This window comes from Emys orbicularis, chromosome 18 (genome assembly GCF_028017835.1).
Source record: "Emys orbicularis isolate rEmyOrb1 chromosome 18, rEmyOrb1.hap1, whole genome shotgun sequence".
NCBI lineage: Eukaryota > Metazoa > Chordata > Testudines > Emydidae > Emys > Emys orbicularis.
The window spans coordinates 13,786,216-13,800,000 of NC_088700.1; the positions used below are offsets into that span (position 1 = coordinate 13,786,216).

Below are 13,785 nucleotides of genomic sequence, written 5' to 3' on the forward strand. Positions count from 1 at the left end.
ATGCGCTTCCGCCAACTGGGTGCGTCGATGAAAGCGCTCCCCCCGGGAGCAAGCGCTACGAGACGCACCCGTTCCGGGAAGATCTCGGCTGCTCAGATGATGGCCAAGCCGTGCCAAGCATCAGCAGGTGAGAGAAAGAGTTCTCAGGACAGGACCCCGCTTGGGGCATCAGCTACACAAGTGACGACGGGCCCTGCTCCTTGGGGAGTCCCGTATTCCCCCAGCCCCCTCCTCCTGCGGGATAGCACAGGCGGGGATCGCCGCGTGACTTGCTCCCCGCGAGCTCCGCCCGGGCCAGGAGAGGGACCCAGCGGGGCTGGATCAACCCCCCCCCCCCCCCCCGGCCCATGATGCACCGGGGCTGCGGCGGAGTCGGGGCACACGTGGTTTCCTGGCGGCCGGGGAGCGCGGAGGGTGGGCCCCGAACTCCGGCCTAGTCGCCGCTCACCGGATGCTGCCGATCTGCTGGCTGGGCAGGGCGCGCAGGGGGGGCTGGCTGCGGCGGGCTCCGGGCTCGCTGCGCGGCCTGCGGCCCCTGGCCCTGGGTTCGCCAGCCTCCATAGGCAAGTGGCTGCGCCGAGCCGGGGGGCTGGTGGGTCCGAGACGGCAGGCGGGGGGCTGCAGGCGAGACTCCGTGTGGGCGGGACTGAGGAGCGTATCAGGCTCCGTTTTAGTTCTCATGGGAAATGAGACCTGATGCGCCCTCTGCTATCCCTGCCCTGGGCCCCCTCCCAGCTCTGCCAGTGCACCTCAAACCTGGTTTTGCAGCACCCCTTACCATGACAGGCCTGTCTGCACCCCACCTACTCTGCCACATCCCCGAGTCCTGAATTACAGCATCCCCTGTTCCAGTGCTACTCCCCCACAGCTCTGCCAGTGCGCCTGTGACCTGATTCGCAATGTCTCCTTCCTATTTCTCCCAGTTTTACAAATGCACAGCAATCCTGGCAACATCCTTTGCTGTGCTACTGTGTCCCACCTGCCCCAAACTCTGCCACTGCACCTCAAGCACCCCTGGGATTCTGGCTTATTTTTTTTTATTGCTGTGTCTTATTTTTTGCTCTTATACATCTCTACTCCAATATAACGCTGTCCTCGGGAGCCAAAAAATCTTACTGCATTATAGGTGAAACCGCGTTATGTCAAACTTGCTTTGATCCGCCGGAGTGCGCAGCCCCGCTCCCCCGGAGCGCTGCTTTACCGCGTTATATCTGAATTCATGTTATAGCGGGTCGCGTTATATCGGGGTAGAGGTGTATTAAGTATATTCCAGGTTACCCAAACAGTAACAGTGATCATGCAGTAGCTTTATTGTTCAAGCCAGTGAGATCCTAGCCACAGCTCCCACCTGGCTAGAACTCCCAAGCGTATGTGCTTATAATGGAGTATTGTTGCAAATCATGGGCCGTGGTGATACTATAGACACCAGTGACCTGTAGTTATCTCTGATCACCAAGGGGCCTTGCATACTGACTGTGTCAGGAAAAGGACAAAGGAAGCCAAATTGGCAGATATGCACTGTCTTAGTCTTTGAACAGAGCTGTATTTTCCGGTTAACTCACTGCCCTGGTGTGGCTATGTTTTGCAGGTAGGGGAGATCAGCTACCCCACGCTGACCTGACAGTGACTGCAGAGGAGCATGTGGATGAAGAGAGGTATTACCAGCTGTACCCAGGGCACATCCCCACCAGCCCTCTGCAGAAAGCACTGCTGTCTGCTGGCTCAGCATTTATGGCTCTCTACAACCCCTACCGGCATGGTAAGCTGAATCTTGCAGCTTTTATCCAGTTGTGGTCTCCACATTCACATAGACTGTATTTCCCTCCCACCCCAGGAACCAGATCTGTGTTTCTGTTGAGAGATTCCCTGGGGATTTTCATTCTTTTCTTTCCCCATCTCTACATTGTAGGAAAGAATTTGTGTTTAAGAAACCGAGACTGGCACGCAGAGACAGCTGTTAGTGCAGACAGTTAGTGAGAAAGATCCCCCTGCATATCTCTGCTAAAGCATCTCATTCCTCATCCCTTATTATTCCAAACCTCCCGGTTCTGCTAACCTCATTCCCAGTCTGCAATACTCTCTGCTGTTCCAGTCCCAGGCCCCATACTTAGCTCTGCCACCGCACCTCACTCCTGACGTTCAGAGCCCACTCTGTGCAGCACTTGTGACTAGTTGCATGGCAATTTAAACCCCAGAGGTTGGAGGATGGTCTAGTCACTGGTTAGGGTGCTTCACCACAGACTTCCTGAGTGACCTCCAGCAAGTCACATAGTCTCTCTAGGCCTCAGTTCTCCATGTGTGAAATGGGGATAATAGGACATCTCTACCATGCAGGAGTGCTTTGAGGGTAAATGCATTAATGACTTTGAGGTGCTCAGATATTGCAGTGCTGAGGGCCACATAGGTACCTAAAATGTATTAGCCCTGTCTTGTGTCCTCAGGATTTTCATTCTTAACCAGAACCGCTGTTTGCCTGTTGCTCTTTTATTGTCAATCAGTTTCCCATCCATTCTCTCTCTTTTCCCCCCCTTTTTTCAGATATGGTGGCAGTCCTTGGTGAGACAACTGGCTCTTCAGCCCTGCGGAGCCTGAGGGACAAAATGAGGCATGACCCTGAAGGTTATCAGATCCTACAGTGCGTTATTGTCCCTCTTGCATGGCCTGTGGCAGGGAAGGAGACAAGCTTATGAGGCAGCTGTCTGGCTGGAGCAATTGTATCTATACCGCACGCTTCTGGGCAGGTAGTGCAGGCTCATGTCTACAAGGGGAGGCTTCTGGAATCATTGTGCTTACAGGGACAGGATGATTATGGTTTAATTCCCAAGAGATTTTCTGCTCCCCTGCTGATGTTTAGAATGGTCTTTTTGGCAAGTGCAAGAACAGCAGTAAACATACTTGGTGTGCAGGCCTGCCTACTTCCTCTTCGGTTTCAGCTTTGCTGCTGCTGCTAGTGGTGAACGCGCTCGTTCCAGATGTGGGAAACTGCGTGTATGTGAGCTTCCCCCCCACAGCAGTTCATGAGGGTGATAGCAACTCCCACCCCGCATGCCTGCTGCTGGATTTTATTGCATCAGCCCGCCAACGACTGCAGCCTCCATCACCAATTTGTCTGCTTCTCCCACAACAACCTCTTTACTTTCTTCCATGCCACTCCCTACACTTGAAACCACCTCCCCACACTGGTTTGGAAAGACACTAATCCTACCCCTTTTGATCCCTCCTTAAGACCCACTTCTGCTGTGATGCCTACAGGTAACTGCCAGCTGGTACGGGGTCGATGCAAGTGCACATTCTTATTACTGTTTCCTTTGTCCTCCCTTTTCTGTATCTTCTGTTTGCTCATTACACCTACTTCTCATGTATTGTCTTAATGACACTATAAATTCTTTGGGGCAGAGGCTGCCTTTTGCTCTGTGTTTGTAGAGCGCCTGATACGTTGCAGCCCTGACCCTGATTGGAGCCTCTGGGTGTTACTGCATTGAAATACTAAATAATAATAGTAGGGCATGTGACAGGAAGTGCAGCTTAGTGTCAACCAAGCAGTGAAACAACCATCAGATGCACAGGCGGGGTAAGACGGGGACATTTATTTATTTCAGTTCTGGGAATTTTCGTTAATTGGTCCAAGGCACAACTTAAATCCCCCTTAATCCTTATCTGGAGGACTTAAGAGTGCCTAGGTCTAGCCTGTGTACATGGGGAGTTTCAGCCTGGAACCCAAACTAGTATGTTATTGGCCTTTCAGTGCTTTGAATTGGCCCCTCCGTTAAATTTCTTCACTGAAAATCAGAGACATCCTGGAAAAAGGTGCCTTCTGTCTATGGGTCTTGTTCCCAGCTGTGCTCTGTGATAGGTCCTGAAGCTGTTGAAGCACCAACAGCTCAGCAGGAGGGGGCATTCGGTCCGCATTTGGGACAGACTTTTCTCTCCACTGACCTGCTGGTTGCTTCGTGAGGCCATGGCACTTTTGCTGTGAAGCCTCTGGCCAAAGTTTACCCCTCCCCGCCACCACTGTTGTGCACGGTGCTACGTACCTATCTCTGTTGCCTTAGAGGTGGCTGCATTTCAGAGGTGCTGTGCATAGAGAATTTGGCATCCTCAGCGATGAGTGGTGCTGTAGAAATGTGAGATAACAGCTTTACTGCTGCTCTGGCTCCTTTAAGTTCTCTGTGCCCTGATTCCCACCGGTGTGAAATAATAGGCAAGCAAGTGTTTGTGCAGGACTTTAAGAGCCAGTGGGGAAAGGCATCAGCAAAACCCTCGTGCCAAGGACGTGAATTCCAGCGATACAGCTGTCTGGACAGCTGGCCCTGGTTTTCTCAGCTTCCCTGGGGAGTTGCTGTGTTTTGTGAGTTGGCTCAGCCACTCTGTTTTTCATTTGCAGAGAGCGGCCTCGGATCCGGCTCTCCACCCTGGACGTGACTGGGCTCCGGGGGCTGCCGGATGGAACGTTTGGCCGAGAATATGTCCGGTTTTTGGACAGCAATGTGAGTATGGGACCTAGCAGTCCTTGGGAGGCAGCAGGGCGTTTGGGGGCTGTGGATGGCGGTAGCTGATCTATCTGGTGAGAAGGGCATGGAAGGGGGGGTCTGAGCCATCTGGGAGACCAGCAAGGGAGAAAGCAGACAGGGGAGCCTAAAGAGAGCCTCCAGTGAAATTAAATCAGCCTAGTGGATAGAGCACTAGACTTGGATTCAGGACACCTGGGTTCTGTTCCTGGCTCTGCCAGTGGCCTGCTGGGTGATCTGGGGCAAGTCACGTCACTGCTCTGTGCCTCAGTTTCCCTTTCTATACAGTGGAGATAATGATTCTGACCTCCTTTGCAGAATGCCTTAAGATCTCCTGATGAACAGTGCTATGTAAGAGCTGGGGATTATTATTATTATTAAAGAATCATCATGAAACATGAATTCCTGGCAGGTAGCAGGGGCTGAACCTGGGATGTTCTGATTTTGCAGAGGGTTTCTCCGGACACCAGGATGCCGGTCAAGTTTGTTGATGACGAGGAGCTGGCCTATGTGATCCAGCGGTACCGTGAGGTCCATGACCTGATGCACACTCTCCTCGGCATGCCCACCAACATGCTTGGTGAGTCCAGACTGGGTGTGACCGAGAGTCGTTACCGTCTAGCATGCTGCTGTGTGAAATGAATTGGGGGAGATCTCAGCCAGGCTGCCAGTGGCCAGATGTCCACATCACAAAACCCATCCCCGCAGCTTGGCCACCTTGTTGGCTGCCTTTTCAGAGAGGCCAAGGACTGAACGAGCCATGGAGGTTAAACTCCTCCAGGTCGGGGCTGTAGGCCACTGATGGGGCAGGGCGTGGGGCATGTTTGCTTTGCTGCTGTCAGCATTCCATCTGCGGTGTGGATAAAAAGAGAACCTCAGCCTCCAGGAACAATCACCCTTCACCTACATGAGAGATGCTCACTGAGTCACTGGCGTTGCTGAATAGGAAGAGGTTGGGTGGGCACTGCCCTAAAGGGCCGATGATGAAACCTGCAGTGCAAGGAGAACGACTGCGTGAGTGGATTGTTTCGTAAGCCAAAACGAGCTTTGAGCAAGTGTGGTCTGGATTCACGAGAAGGGGGATGGGAGGAGAAACGTTCTTTTACTTGAGCTCTTATCTGCAAATCAGCTCTGTCTGTTCTTCTGAATAAACTTAATAGCAAGTATCAAAAGGGTAGCTGTGTTAGTCTGGATCTGTAAAAGCAGCAAAGAGTCCTGTGGCACCTTATAGCCTAACAGACGTATAGGAGCATGAGCTTTCGTGGGTGAATGCCCACTTCTTCGGATGCATGTGAAGAAGTGGGTATTCACCCACGAAAGCTCATGCTCCTATACGTCTGTTAGGCTATAAGGTGCCACAGGACTCTTTGCTGCTTTTAATAGCAAGTGGCAGGCTGAAATTGCTGACCTGCCGTCAGCTGAACAAGGCTTTGGGACCCTGCAGGAGCCTGGGCTTCCCAGTGTTTGGAGGTTTATTTTAAGAAGGCCTGGTACAGGCTGGGAGGCCTGACATTTGGCCTACCCCACCCTTCCACCCCCATCGTTTTGCATCACATTGTGGAGTTTACCAAGCTGCAAATCTTGCTGTTAAATAGAGCACTGGACTGGGATTCAGGAGACCTGGGGTCTGTTCCTGGCTCCGCCATCAACTTTCTGAGTGACCTTGGGCAAGTCACCACCGCTCTGTGTCTCAGTTTCCCCATCTGTTAAATGGGGATCGTAACCAACTTTGTAAAGTGCTTTGAGATCTACCGATGAAAAGTGCTATAAAAGAGCTAGGTATTATTAATATTCTAATATGCTTGAATGCCAGCAGCTCAGGGCTCCCGAGCAACCCTACAATAACAAACCTGTGCAAGTAACTCAGTGTTCCCGAACAGCCTGACAACAATACAGTAATACCTATGATAGTGTGATTTGGGCAGCTAAGTCCCGTAGACACCTTTGAAAATCACAGCCTTAATTTTTAGGTTGAACTTTTTAAATGTTGTATAGAACCCGAATGTTAGGTCTACAGTATGGATGCTTATTTATTTGATTACCTTCAAAGGGTGCTTATGTCTCACACCAACGCATGGCCTGGAGTGCTCTCAGCCTGCTGCAGTGCCTCAGAAAGGGGCCTTCAGAATAAGTTAAGTTGGCTAGAGAGCTTAAGGTCCTGATTCTGCTCCCATTGAAGTCAAGAACAAAACTCCCATTTGCAGCATTGCCTGAAAAGAGCGAGAATATTTGCATCAGCAGTGTCATGCTCATTCTGTGGAGAGGACCAGATCGCGTAGTTTAATTATGGCCCAGGGACTGGGGTATTATAGCAGAGTAGTGGTTGCACTCTGGTCATATTTTGAAGGCTTTCTTCATGTAGAAACATGCTTTTAAAAAAAAGGGGGGGGGGAAACATCGAGCAGAAAAACATCAAGCAGGCCAGATACGTACTACGCTGGGTTTACAATGAAAATGAGGGGGCCACTTGGAATAGTAACTTCAAGCCCCCAAGTTCCCTGACCAGTTTTTGTCATAAGAACGGCCGTACTGGGTCAGACCAAAGGTCCATCTAGCCCAGTATCCTGTCTGCCGACAGTGGCCAATGCCAGGTGTCCCAGAGGGAGTGAATCTAACAGGTAATGATCAAGTGATCTCTCTCCTGCCATCCATCTCCACCCTCTGACAAACAGAGGCTAGGGACACCCTTCCTTTTACAGTCAAGTTTTCCCTTCCCTTTTCCCATATGCTGGGTGCAAGATCCTCACAAACAAGTCAGTTTAACCTAAGGACTTGATCCAGTATCCACTGAAGTCAGTAGCAACCTTTCTATTGATTCTAATGGGCTTTGGATCAGCTTCTACTGAATTATACAGGGAAAACAGTGAAACTGACTAGACACAAATTGTCAGAGAGTGAAAACAGAGAGAAGTAGGGCCAGATTCTCAGCTGATATAAATCAGGCTTGCTCCAGTGAAACCAATGGGGTTACAAATCCGTTGACTCCAGTTGAGAATCTGGTCCATTGTGCATGTTACAGTTACAGGGCCAGCTGCACCTCTGTCCCCTTTCTGGTCTCTCTAAGGCAGTGGTTCTCAACCTGCAGGCTGCATGCGGCCCAATTAGCACACAGCTGTGTGCTAAAGATTGCCCAGCCCACACGGAGGGATCCAGGGTCGGGGCTGCTGCCCAGCCGGCCCAGCAGGATCTGGGGTTGGGGCTGCCCGCCTGGCCCCACAGGATCGGGGGTCCAGGGTCGCCGGGTTCTGCTCCCGGCCCCACTCTGTGGAGGGGTCTCTGGGCGTATTGGCCCACAATTATAAATAGGTTGAGAACCACTGCTCTAAGGGCACCCCTCAGATGTCAGCCTCATGCCTTTACCTGTCCCAGGGTGGAAATCTGCAATTCTCCCAATTAGGCTCTGGGCTACAGCACCTTGTGGATCACCCATTCTTGTCGAGCAGGTCTGACAGGGATCAGACACCTGTGGGACTTCCCTGTGGGAGTCTGTGACCCAGTGGTGAATAGAGTGATCAGAGGGCCTTCTAAATCTATTATTTAACAATAGGAACAAAGCATTTAAAGAAAAAGGATTGTAAACCAACAGTCTGCACACACCTCTGTCTTACCTAATGGCTTACCCCCTCTTCCCCTCGGATGGTAGACCCTAGACAGCCTCACCCACTGTCCCTTAACAACCCTCCAGTGCTGGAAAGTTGCTTACTTTGGCGCCATTCTTTTTCCTTCCTGTTTGTTTTTCCCAGCGTTCCATCCCATTAAACTAAACCAATCTATTTGTACGATAAACAACCCCATAACCAGGTCAACACACGATATTCATAAATTATTACAGAGCATCCCCACAGGCATCACAGAGCCAAACCCAGTCATTCCTGCATCATATCCAGAGCGGCACTCTGAGCTATTGATGGTGGCTCTCCATGCCATCACCAAATGCCAGCAGGAGGAGCCCCCTCCTTAGCTAGAAATAGGGTGACCAGATAGCAAGTGTGAAAAATCGGGTCACTTGGGGGGGGAGGGTGTTTATAATTGCCTATATAAGACAAAGCCAATAATATCAGGACATCTGGTCACCCTACCTGGGAAGCTAGGAGCTGATTATTTCTAGAGCCCAGAGGAAACACGTACAATCTTAGTACGCTCTGAATGACGGCCCAGACAGGCACCTGAGGAAATAATTCACTAGGAAGAGGAGGGTGAAAAATAAAATAACTCCATTTCTCTGTTTTGACATGCGTCTAGATAGGGAGCTCTCATTCTCCTGGGTCTTCTCTGGCTTTCTTCCAGGGGAGGTTGTGGTGAAGTGGTTCGAAGCTGTTCAGACTGGCCTGCCCATGTGCATTCTGGGAGCGGTGTTTGGCCCGGTTCGTCTCAATGCCCGGTAGGTTGATCAGCCTGCAGGCTTCTGTAGAGCCTGTGCCTGGTTTGAAAGTCCGATTGAGAGGTTTTCTCTCCCATTATGTGTCTTCAAGATCCCAAATAAAATGGCAGCAGATGGGCACGACAGAGGGGACCTGTCTGCAAGTGAGGGGGTCTTCCCAGTGGAAAGGGGGACTCATGTTCCATAGGTGTTTATAGGCAAAGATGACCTGGTGTGGAAGGAGATTATCCCACCCAAGAATATTAAAGCTCTCATGGCACCTGTCAACATCCCTAAAGGGAATTAACCTGCTTGTCTAGGTCTGATTTATGCCATGAATCCTAATAGGGCTTCCAGTCTGGAACCACTGTTCCTACCAACACTACCCAGTGAAATGTCTTCATGCAACAGAAAGCACCGTCTTATCTAGTAGTTAAAGCAAAGGACTAAGAGTGAGGCCTCGTGGGATCCATTCCCGTGTCCACCTCTGACTTCGCAGTGTGTCCTTCAGCACTTCACTTCTCTGGCTGTCCATCTCCCCCGCTGTGAAATGGGATAACAAGATTTGCCGGTCTCTGTGCTATGGAAGTGTTATGCGTCATTACATACTCAGCAAATGGATCTCAGCAATGGTACCACTGAGCCCAGAGACCTCAGTGCTGTTTCTAGGCACCCCACAGATTGGCTTCTGGGAAGCAGCATAGTTTTGTGGTTCAAGCGTGAGACAGTCGGGAGATGAGGGTCTTGTCCTGGCTCACTGTGTGACCGTGGGTAAGGCACTTCCCCTCTCTGGACCATAACTGCTTCATAAATTAAACAGGGAGAATGAGATTGACCTGCTCATGGCGGGGTTATGAGACTAAATCAATTAGTGCTGCTAAAGTGCTTTAAAGCCCTCAGATGAAAGGGGCTGTAGAGTGTGTAGTAGTATTGTGTGCTGCTGTGTACAGTGGTATTGTGTTTGGCTAGTGGATTGTGTTCCCAGGGAAGAAAGTAAAACCATTTCCACACCTTTATTGCAGGAAGCTGCAGATCCTGACCACAGAGCTTATTCCCTGGGCTGTTCAGAGCGGCCGCAATGCCAGCTGCGTCCTGAATTTCTACTACGAGAACCGCTGGGAGCAGACAGTGGAGTCCCTGAGGGAGGAGATTGGAATCTTACATCCCCCTGCTATTTGTGTGTAAAAGTCTGGGGGGCAGGCGGGCATAGTGGGCTTCACACCCGCAGGATGGATCCTCACTGGGCACCGTACATGAGGAGCAATGAATAAACCCTTTGCAGGTTCAAGTCTCCTGGGAATTCTCCTACAGCAGTTGAGGGCACCAGTCTGCCCAAATGAGATGCTGGGTTGCCAACTTGCCAGGAATGTAAGGGCTGCACCCAGGGCCAGATTCATTGCTGTTGTAAGCAGCTGCAGCTCTGCTGATGTCAGTGAAGTTGCACTTTCACACCCCTAAGGTGAATTTGAACCCGGTGGCTGTCTTAGTCCTCAGCGTAGAGATATGGCCCATGGAGATAAGTCCCACCATGCAGTGTACCAGCTAGACCCTAGCAGAGGCTGGGACATGGAGTCTCCATGCGCTGCGTGTCTTCACAAGACCCCATGGTAGAGCCCCGTGGTCTGCATTCAGTTATCCCTGTATACTGGAGTGGGGAAGATGGGAAGCAGAGCTGGGTTAAAGTAGCACTGAAACTATCTAGTAACTTTTGGCTTCTGGTTGCTATAACATTCCCTAGGTGAATACCTACCCCCCCTTGGGAGCTGAGACAATTAATTCCCTAGGGGACCATTCTACCCCAGTTAAAGCCAGTTGTTTTACAAAACAGCACCGGGACAGACTATGACAAAATGACAGCTGATCAGCAGGAGTGCTCTGCCCCCAGCTGTACTGACTTGCACTGATGGAGGCTGTAGGAATGTATTTTGTGTCTCTGGTACAGCTCGATCGACCAATCGCATACCCGCTTTGGCAGCTGGGAAGCAGTTAGGCGCTCGGTCAGTCACAGCGAAACCAAACCCCACTGAGTTGGGAGGGCATGTGTGTCAGTGTGTCAATTGCTGCATACCATTTAAAATAAACAAAATCCACCACCGGCATCCCCCTCGCTGACTGTCTCAGCAGCCAGGCCAAGGATTGAATGGGCCACGGGGCCTGAGCTCCCCTCTCGTCCCCAACTGGGTCCCTTCCAGTTTACAATAGAGGCACAGTGACCGGCTTGCCAGGGGGAAGCACTTACTGACCCTGTCCAGGCTCTACCTGCTCCGAGGAGAGAAGATTTCAGTCCCCACTAATTCCACATGATCTTGGCTTTGTTTTCAATAGCAAAATAGCGCTCAGTGTGCTCCAGCGCGTGAGGCTGTATATCTGCAGAACGGAGGGAGGGAGAATGAGGTGATGAATCCCACAGGGAATGGAATGCTGAGATTGCACACGCTGTTTGTGCTGGGTCAGTGTTTATAAACTGATTTCTGTGCGGTGTAACTAAGTTGGGTTCCACACTTATAAGGCAAATAACAAAGCCCAGATTGAATAGTTCTCGGTGCTGGGCTGGGACGCACCAAAGCAGGATGTATTTTAATGTGGCGTTTTGAGGCTGACGTTCCTTTTTCATGAATAAAATCCCTGGTGACATTTGCAGCTTTGTCTACCCCCAACACACAGATCAGACAATCTGACATGTAACCTCATCCTTCGGAGGGGTCTGTTCTTTGTACGTTTGCTGCAGCCGGAAACAGATCACCAGTGTGTATGTGCAGCATGCCTCCCAAGTGGAATGCAGACACAAAGCAGGCTGTGTACGTGCATCTTCCACAGTGGTTGTGGTGGCAGAATTACCTGCTCTCTGATAGGGCCGCATTGGTGCGATTGGGAGCCAGACCTTGTTGCCAACATACACCCTGCAGACTGCTGATAACCTGGAGTTTGGTCCTGGATCAGCTCTTTGCAGCCAGTGTTCACAGGCAGTTGCTGGGATAATCACTTCTCCCTGTGTTTGTAGTACATAGCCACAGGCGGGGCGGGACACAGTGCCTATGGAGTGCAGGGTGCCTTTGCAAACAGTTTAATCTTCACAACCCCCTGAGAGACGGATATTATCATCCCCGGCTTTACGGGTGGGGTAACTGGGTGACAAAGAGGACAAGTGACTTTGCTAAGGTCCCCCAGTGAATTAGAGGCAGAGCTGGGTCTTGAACCTGAGAGTCCAGATTTCTAGCCCCATGCCCTACCCATTAGACCACACTCCCTCCTCACAGAGCCCACACCCTGCAGGCAGCACTTTGGCTTTCCACAATGGGATGCAAAGAGCTTCCAAAAACATTGGACGTGTCCCTCCAGCGATGGGCCCAGCACAGTGTCTGCCTCCCCCCATGTTCTCAGAGCACTGGGGTAGGTGCACCTTCTGCACCGAGGACCAGTGCGCTGTGGTCTAAGGCTTCCTGTTCTGTGAATGGTGTCTGGAAGCCACTGCAGGCGGCTGTGAGGTCTTGCTCACAGTCTCACGGTCTTTGCTGCAGTGGTGAGAGCCAGGCAGACGTGGAACTCCCTCCAGCAGCCTGGGGAGGCTAGTAAACACCAGCAGCTGGCACTTGTCCCTTCTGGGGCCACAATCTGGTCTCTTCATGCTCCCTCTTGTGTATTGCAACCTCCTCTCATCTCTGCCCCTGCAAAATGCATCCCCCTTTCCCGCAGCGCTGCCCGAGCCTGCCTGCTACTTCAATCATGGCACTGACTGCGTCTCCGTTCTCCTTTTGGAAACTGGGCTGTCCCCGGGAGCAGACTCGTGCTCAGGTGTTTCTCACCGAGGCTGGAGGGGTCGGAAGGGGCACGGGAAGATAATACTTACCTGCAGAGAGCTTGGCCTAGCCCTGCCTCCACCTGGTTAGGAACTTCCAACTGTGCCCAGCCTCTCACCCTCCCCACTTCTGTCCTCATGCCAGGAACCAGCAGGGGGGCTGGTGATTCTATGCTGCAGAGGAAGTTAGAACAGGGGGATGAGAAGATGGTCCAGAGCCGAGAATGGCTGTGCACGGACAGGCTAAGCAGGGAGTGCGACTCTCCCATCCTGCTTGGGGAACTGTGTGAGGGGGAGGGAATGCACTTTAAACAGTCACTGGGGCAGGGGGAGCTAGACTGGAGGGGAGTCTGGCCAGGTGCTGATGGATGAGATATCCCGCCTGCCTGCTTACCTTCCCACAGGGCCTGTGGGGGAAGTGTCATCTCCATCTACAGAGGTCTCCATAACTCCAGCCCTGCCTCTCCTCTTCCTCCGCTCTTCACCCTCCTTCCCCTGACCCCTCCCTTTGCGGTTTCACCCACTTCTAAAACTGTGTCAAATGTCACACGAGCCACTTCCCAAATCAGTGGAAAGGCCAAGCCCCATCCCTGCTTCTGTGAAGTCTCCTCACACAATGCTCCAGTTCTAATGGTCAGGCCCCGCTGGGTCTCAGCTGATATATAATCTTGTGGCCCCAGACCAGGGGTTCTCAAACTGGGGGTCACAAGGTTATTACATGGGGGGTCACAAGCTGTCAGCCTGCACCCCCAAACCCAGCTTTGCCACCAGCATTTATAATAGTGTTAAATTACAAAAAAAAAAAAGTGTTTTTAATTTATAAGTGGGGGTCGGACTCATTGGTTTGCTGTGTGAAAGGGGTCACCAATACAAACTGCCCTAGACCATAAGCTCTAAGGTGAGAGCCCTGTTATCCACTTGGCACCTGTTAAGAGATATGTGGGAAGTCCATTTATCACATATCTCTGCATGGATCTCACTACCCTACATGCAGGGTGTGTATATCTATTATCTCATCTAAACAAACAAACAAAACTGGGTTAACAAGGAGTTAGGGGTATGTTTCTGAACTCCATTCATTGATTACAAAAAAATGAGACTATAGTAAATCCTGAGCTTAA

The 13,785-nt window shown here is 51.3% G+C and overlaps 1 protein-coding gene across 2 annotated transcripts; it reads left to right on the plus strand.

The window, feature by feature from the left end:
- Positions 1-64: 64 nt before the first annotated feature.
- COQ4 (coenzyme Q4) lies at positions 65-11,502 on the plus strand. 2 transcript variants are annotated; one of them, XM_065419030.1, is made up of 7 exons: positions 65-127; positions 1,589-1,759; positions 2,539-2,635; positions 4,385-4,487; positions 4,959-5,088; positions 8,796-8,889; positions 9,891-11,502. In XM_065419030.1, the coding sequence occupies exons 1-7, from the start codon at positions 97-99 to the stop codon at positions 10,051-10,053; spliced, it is 789 nt and encodes a 262-aa protein (XP_065275102.1). In that variant the 5' UTR covers positions 65-96; the 3' UTR covers positions 10,054-11,502. The 2 variants fall into 2 exon arrangements, with proteins under 2 accessions (XP_065275102.1, XP_065275104.1); XM_065419032.1 differs by lacking the exon at positions 65-127 and adding an exon at positions 520-567 and having other exon boundaries at positions 1,593-1,759.
- The last annotated feature ends 2,283 nt before the right edge of the window (positions 11,503-13,785 follow it).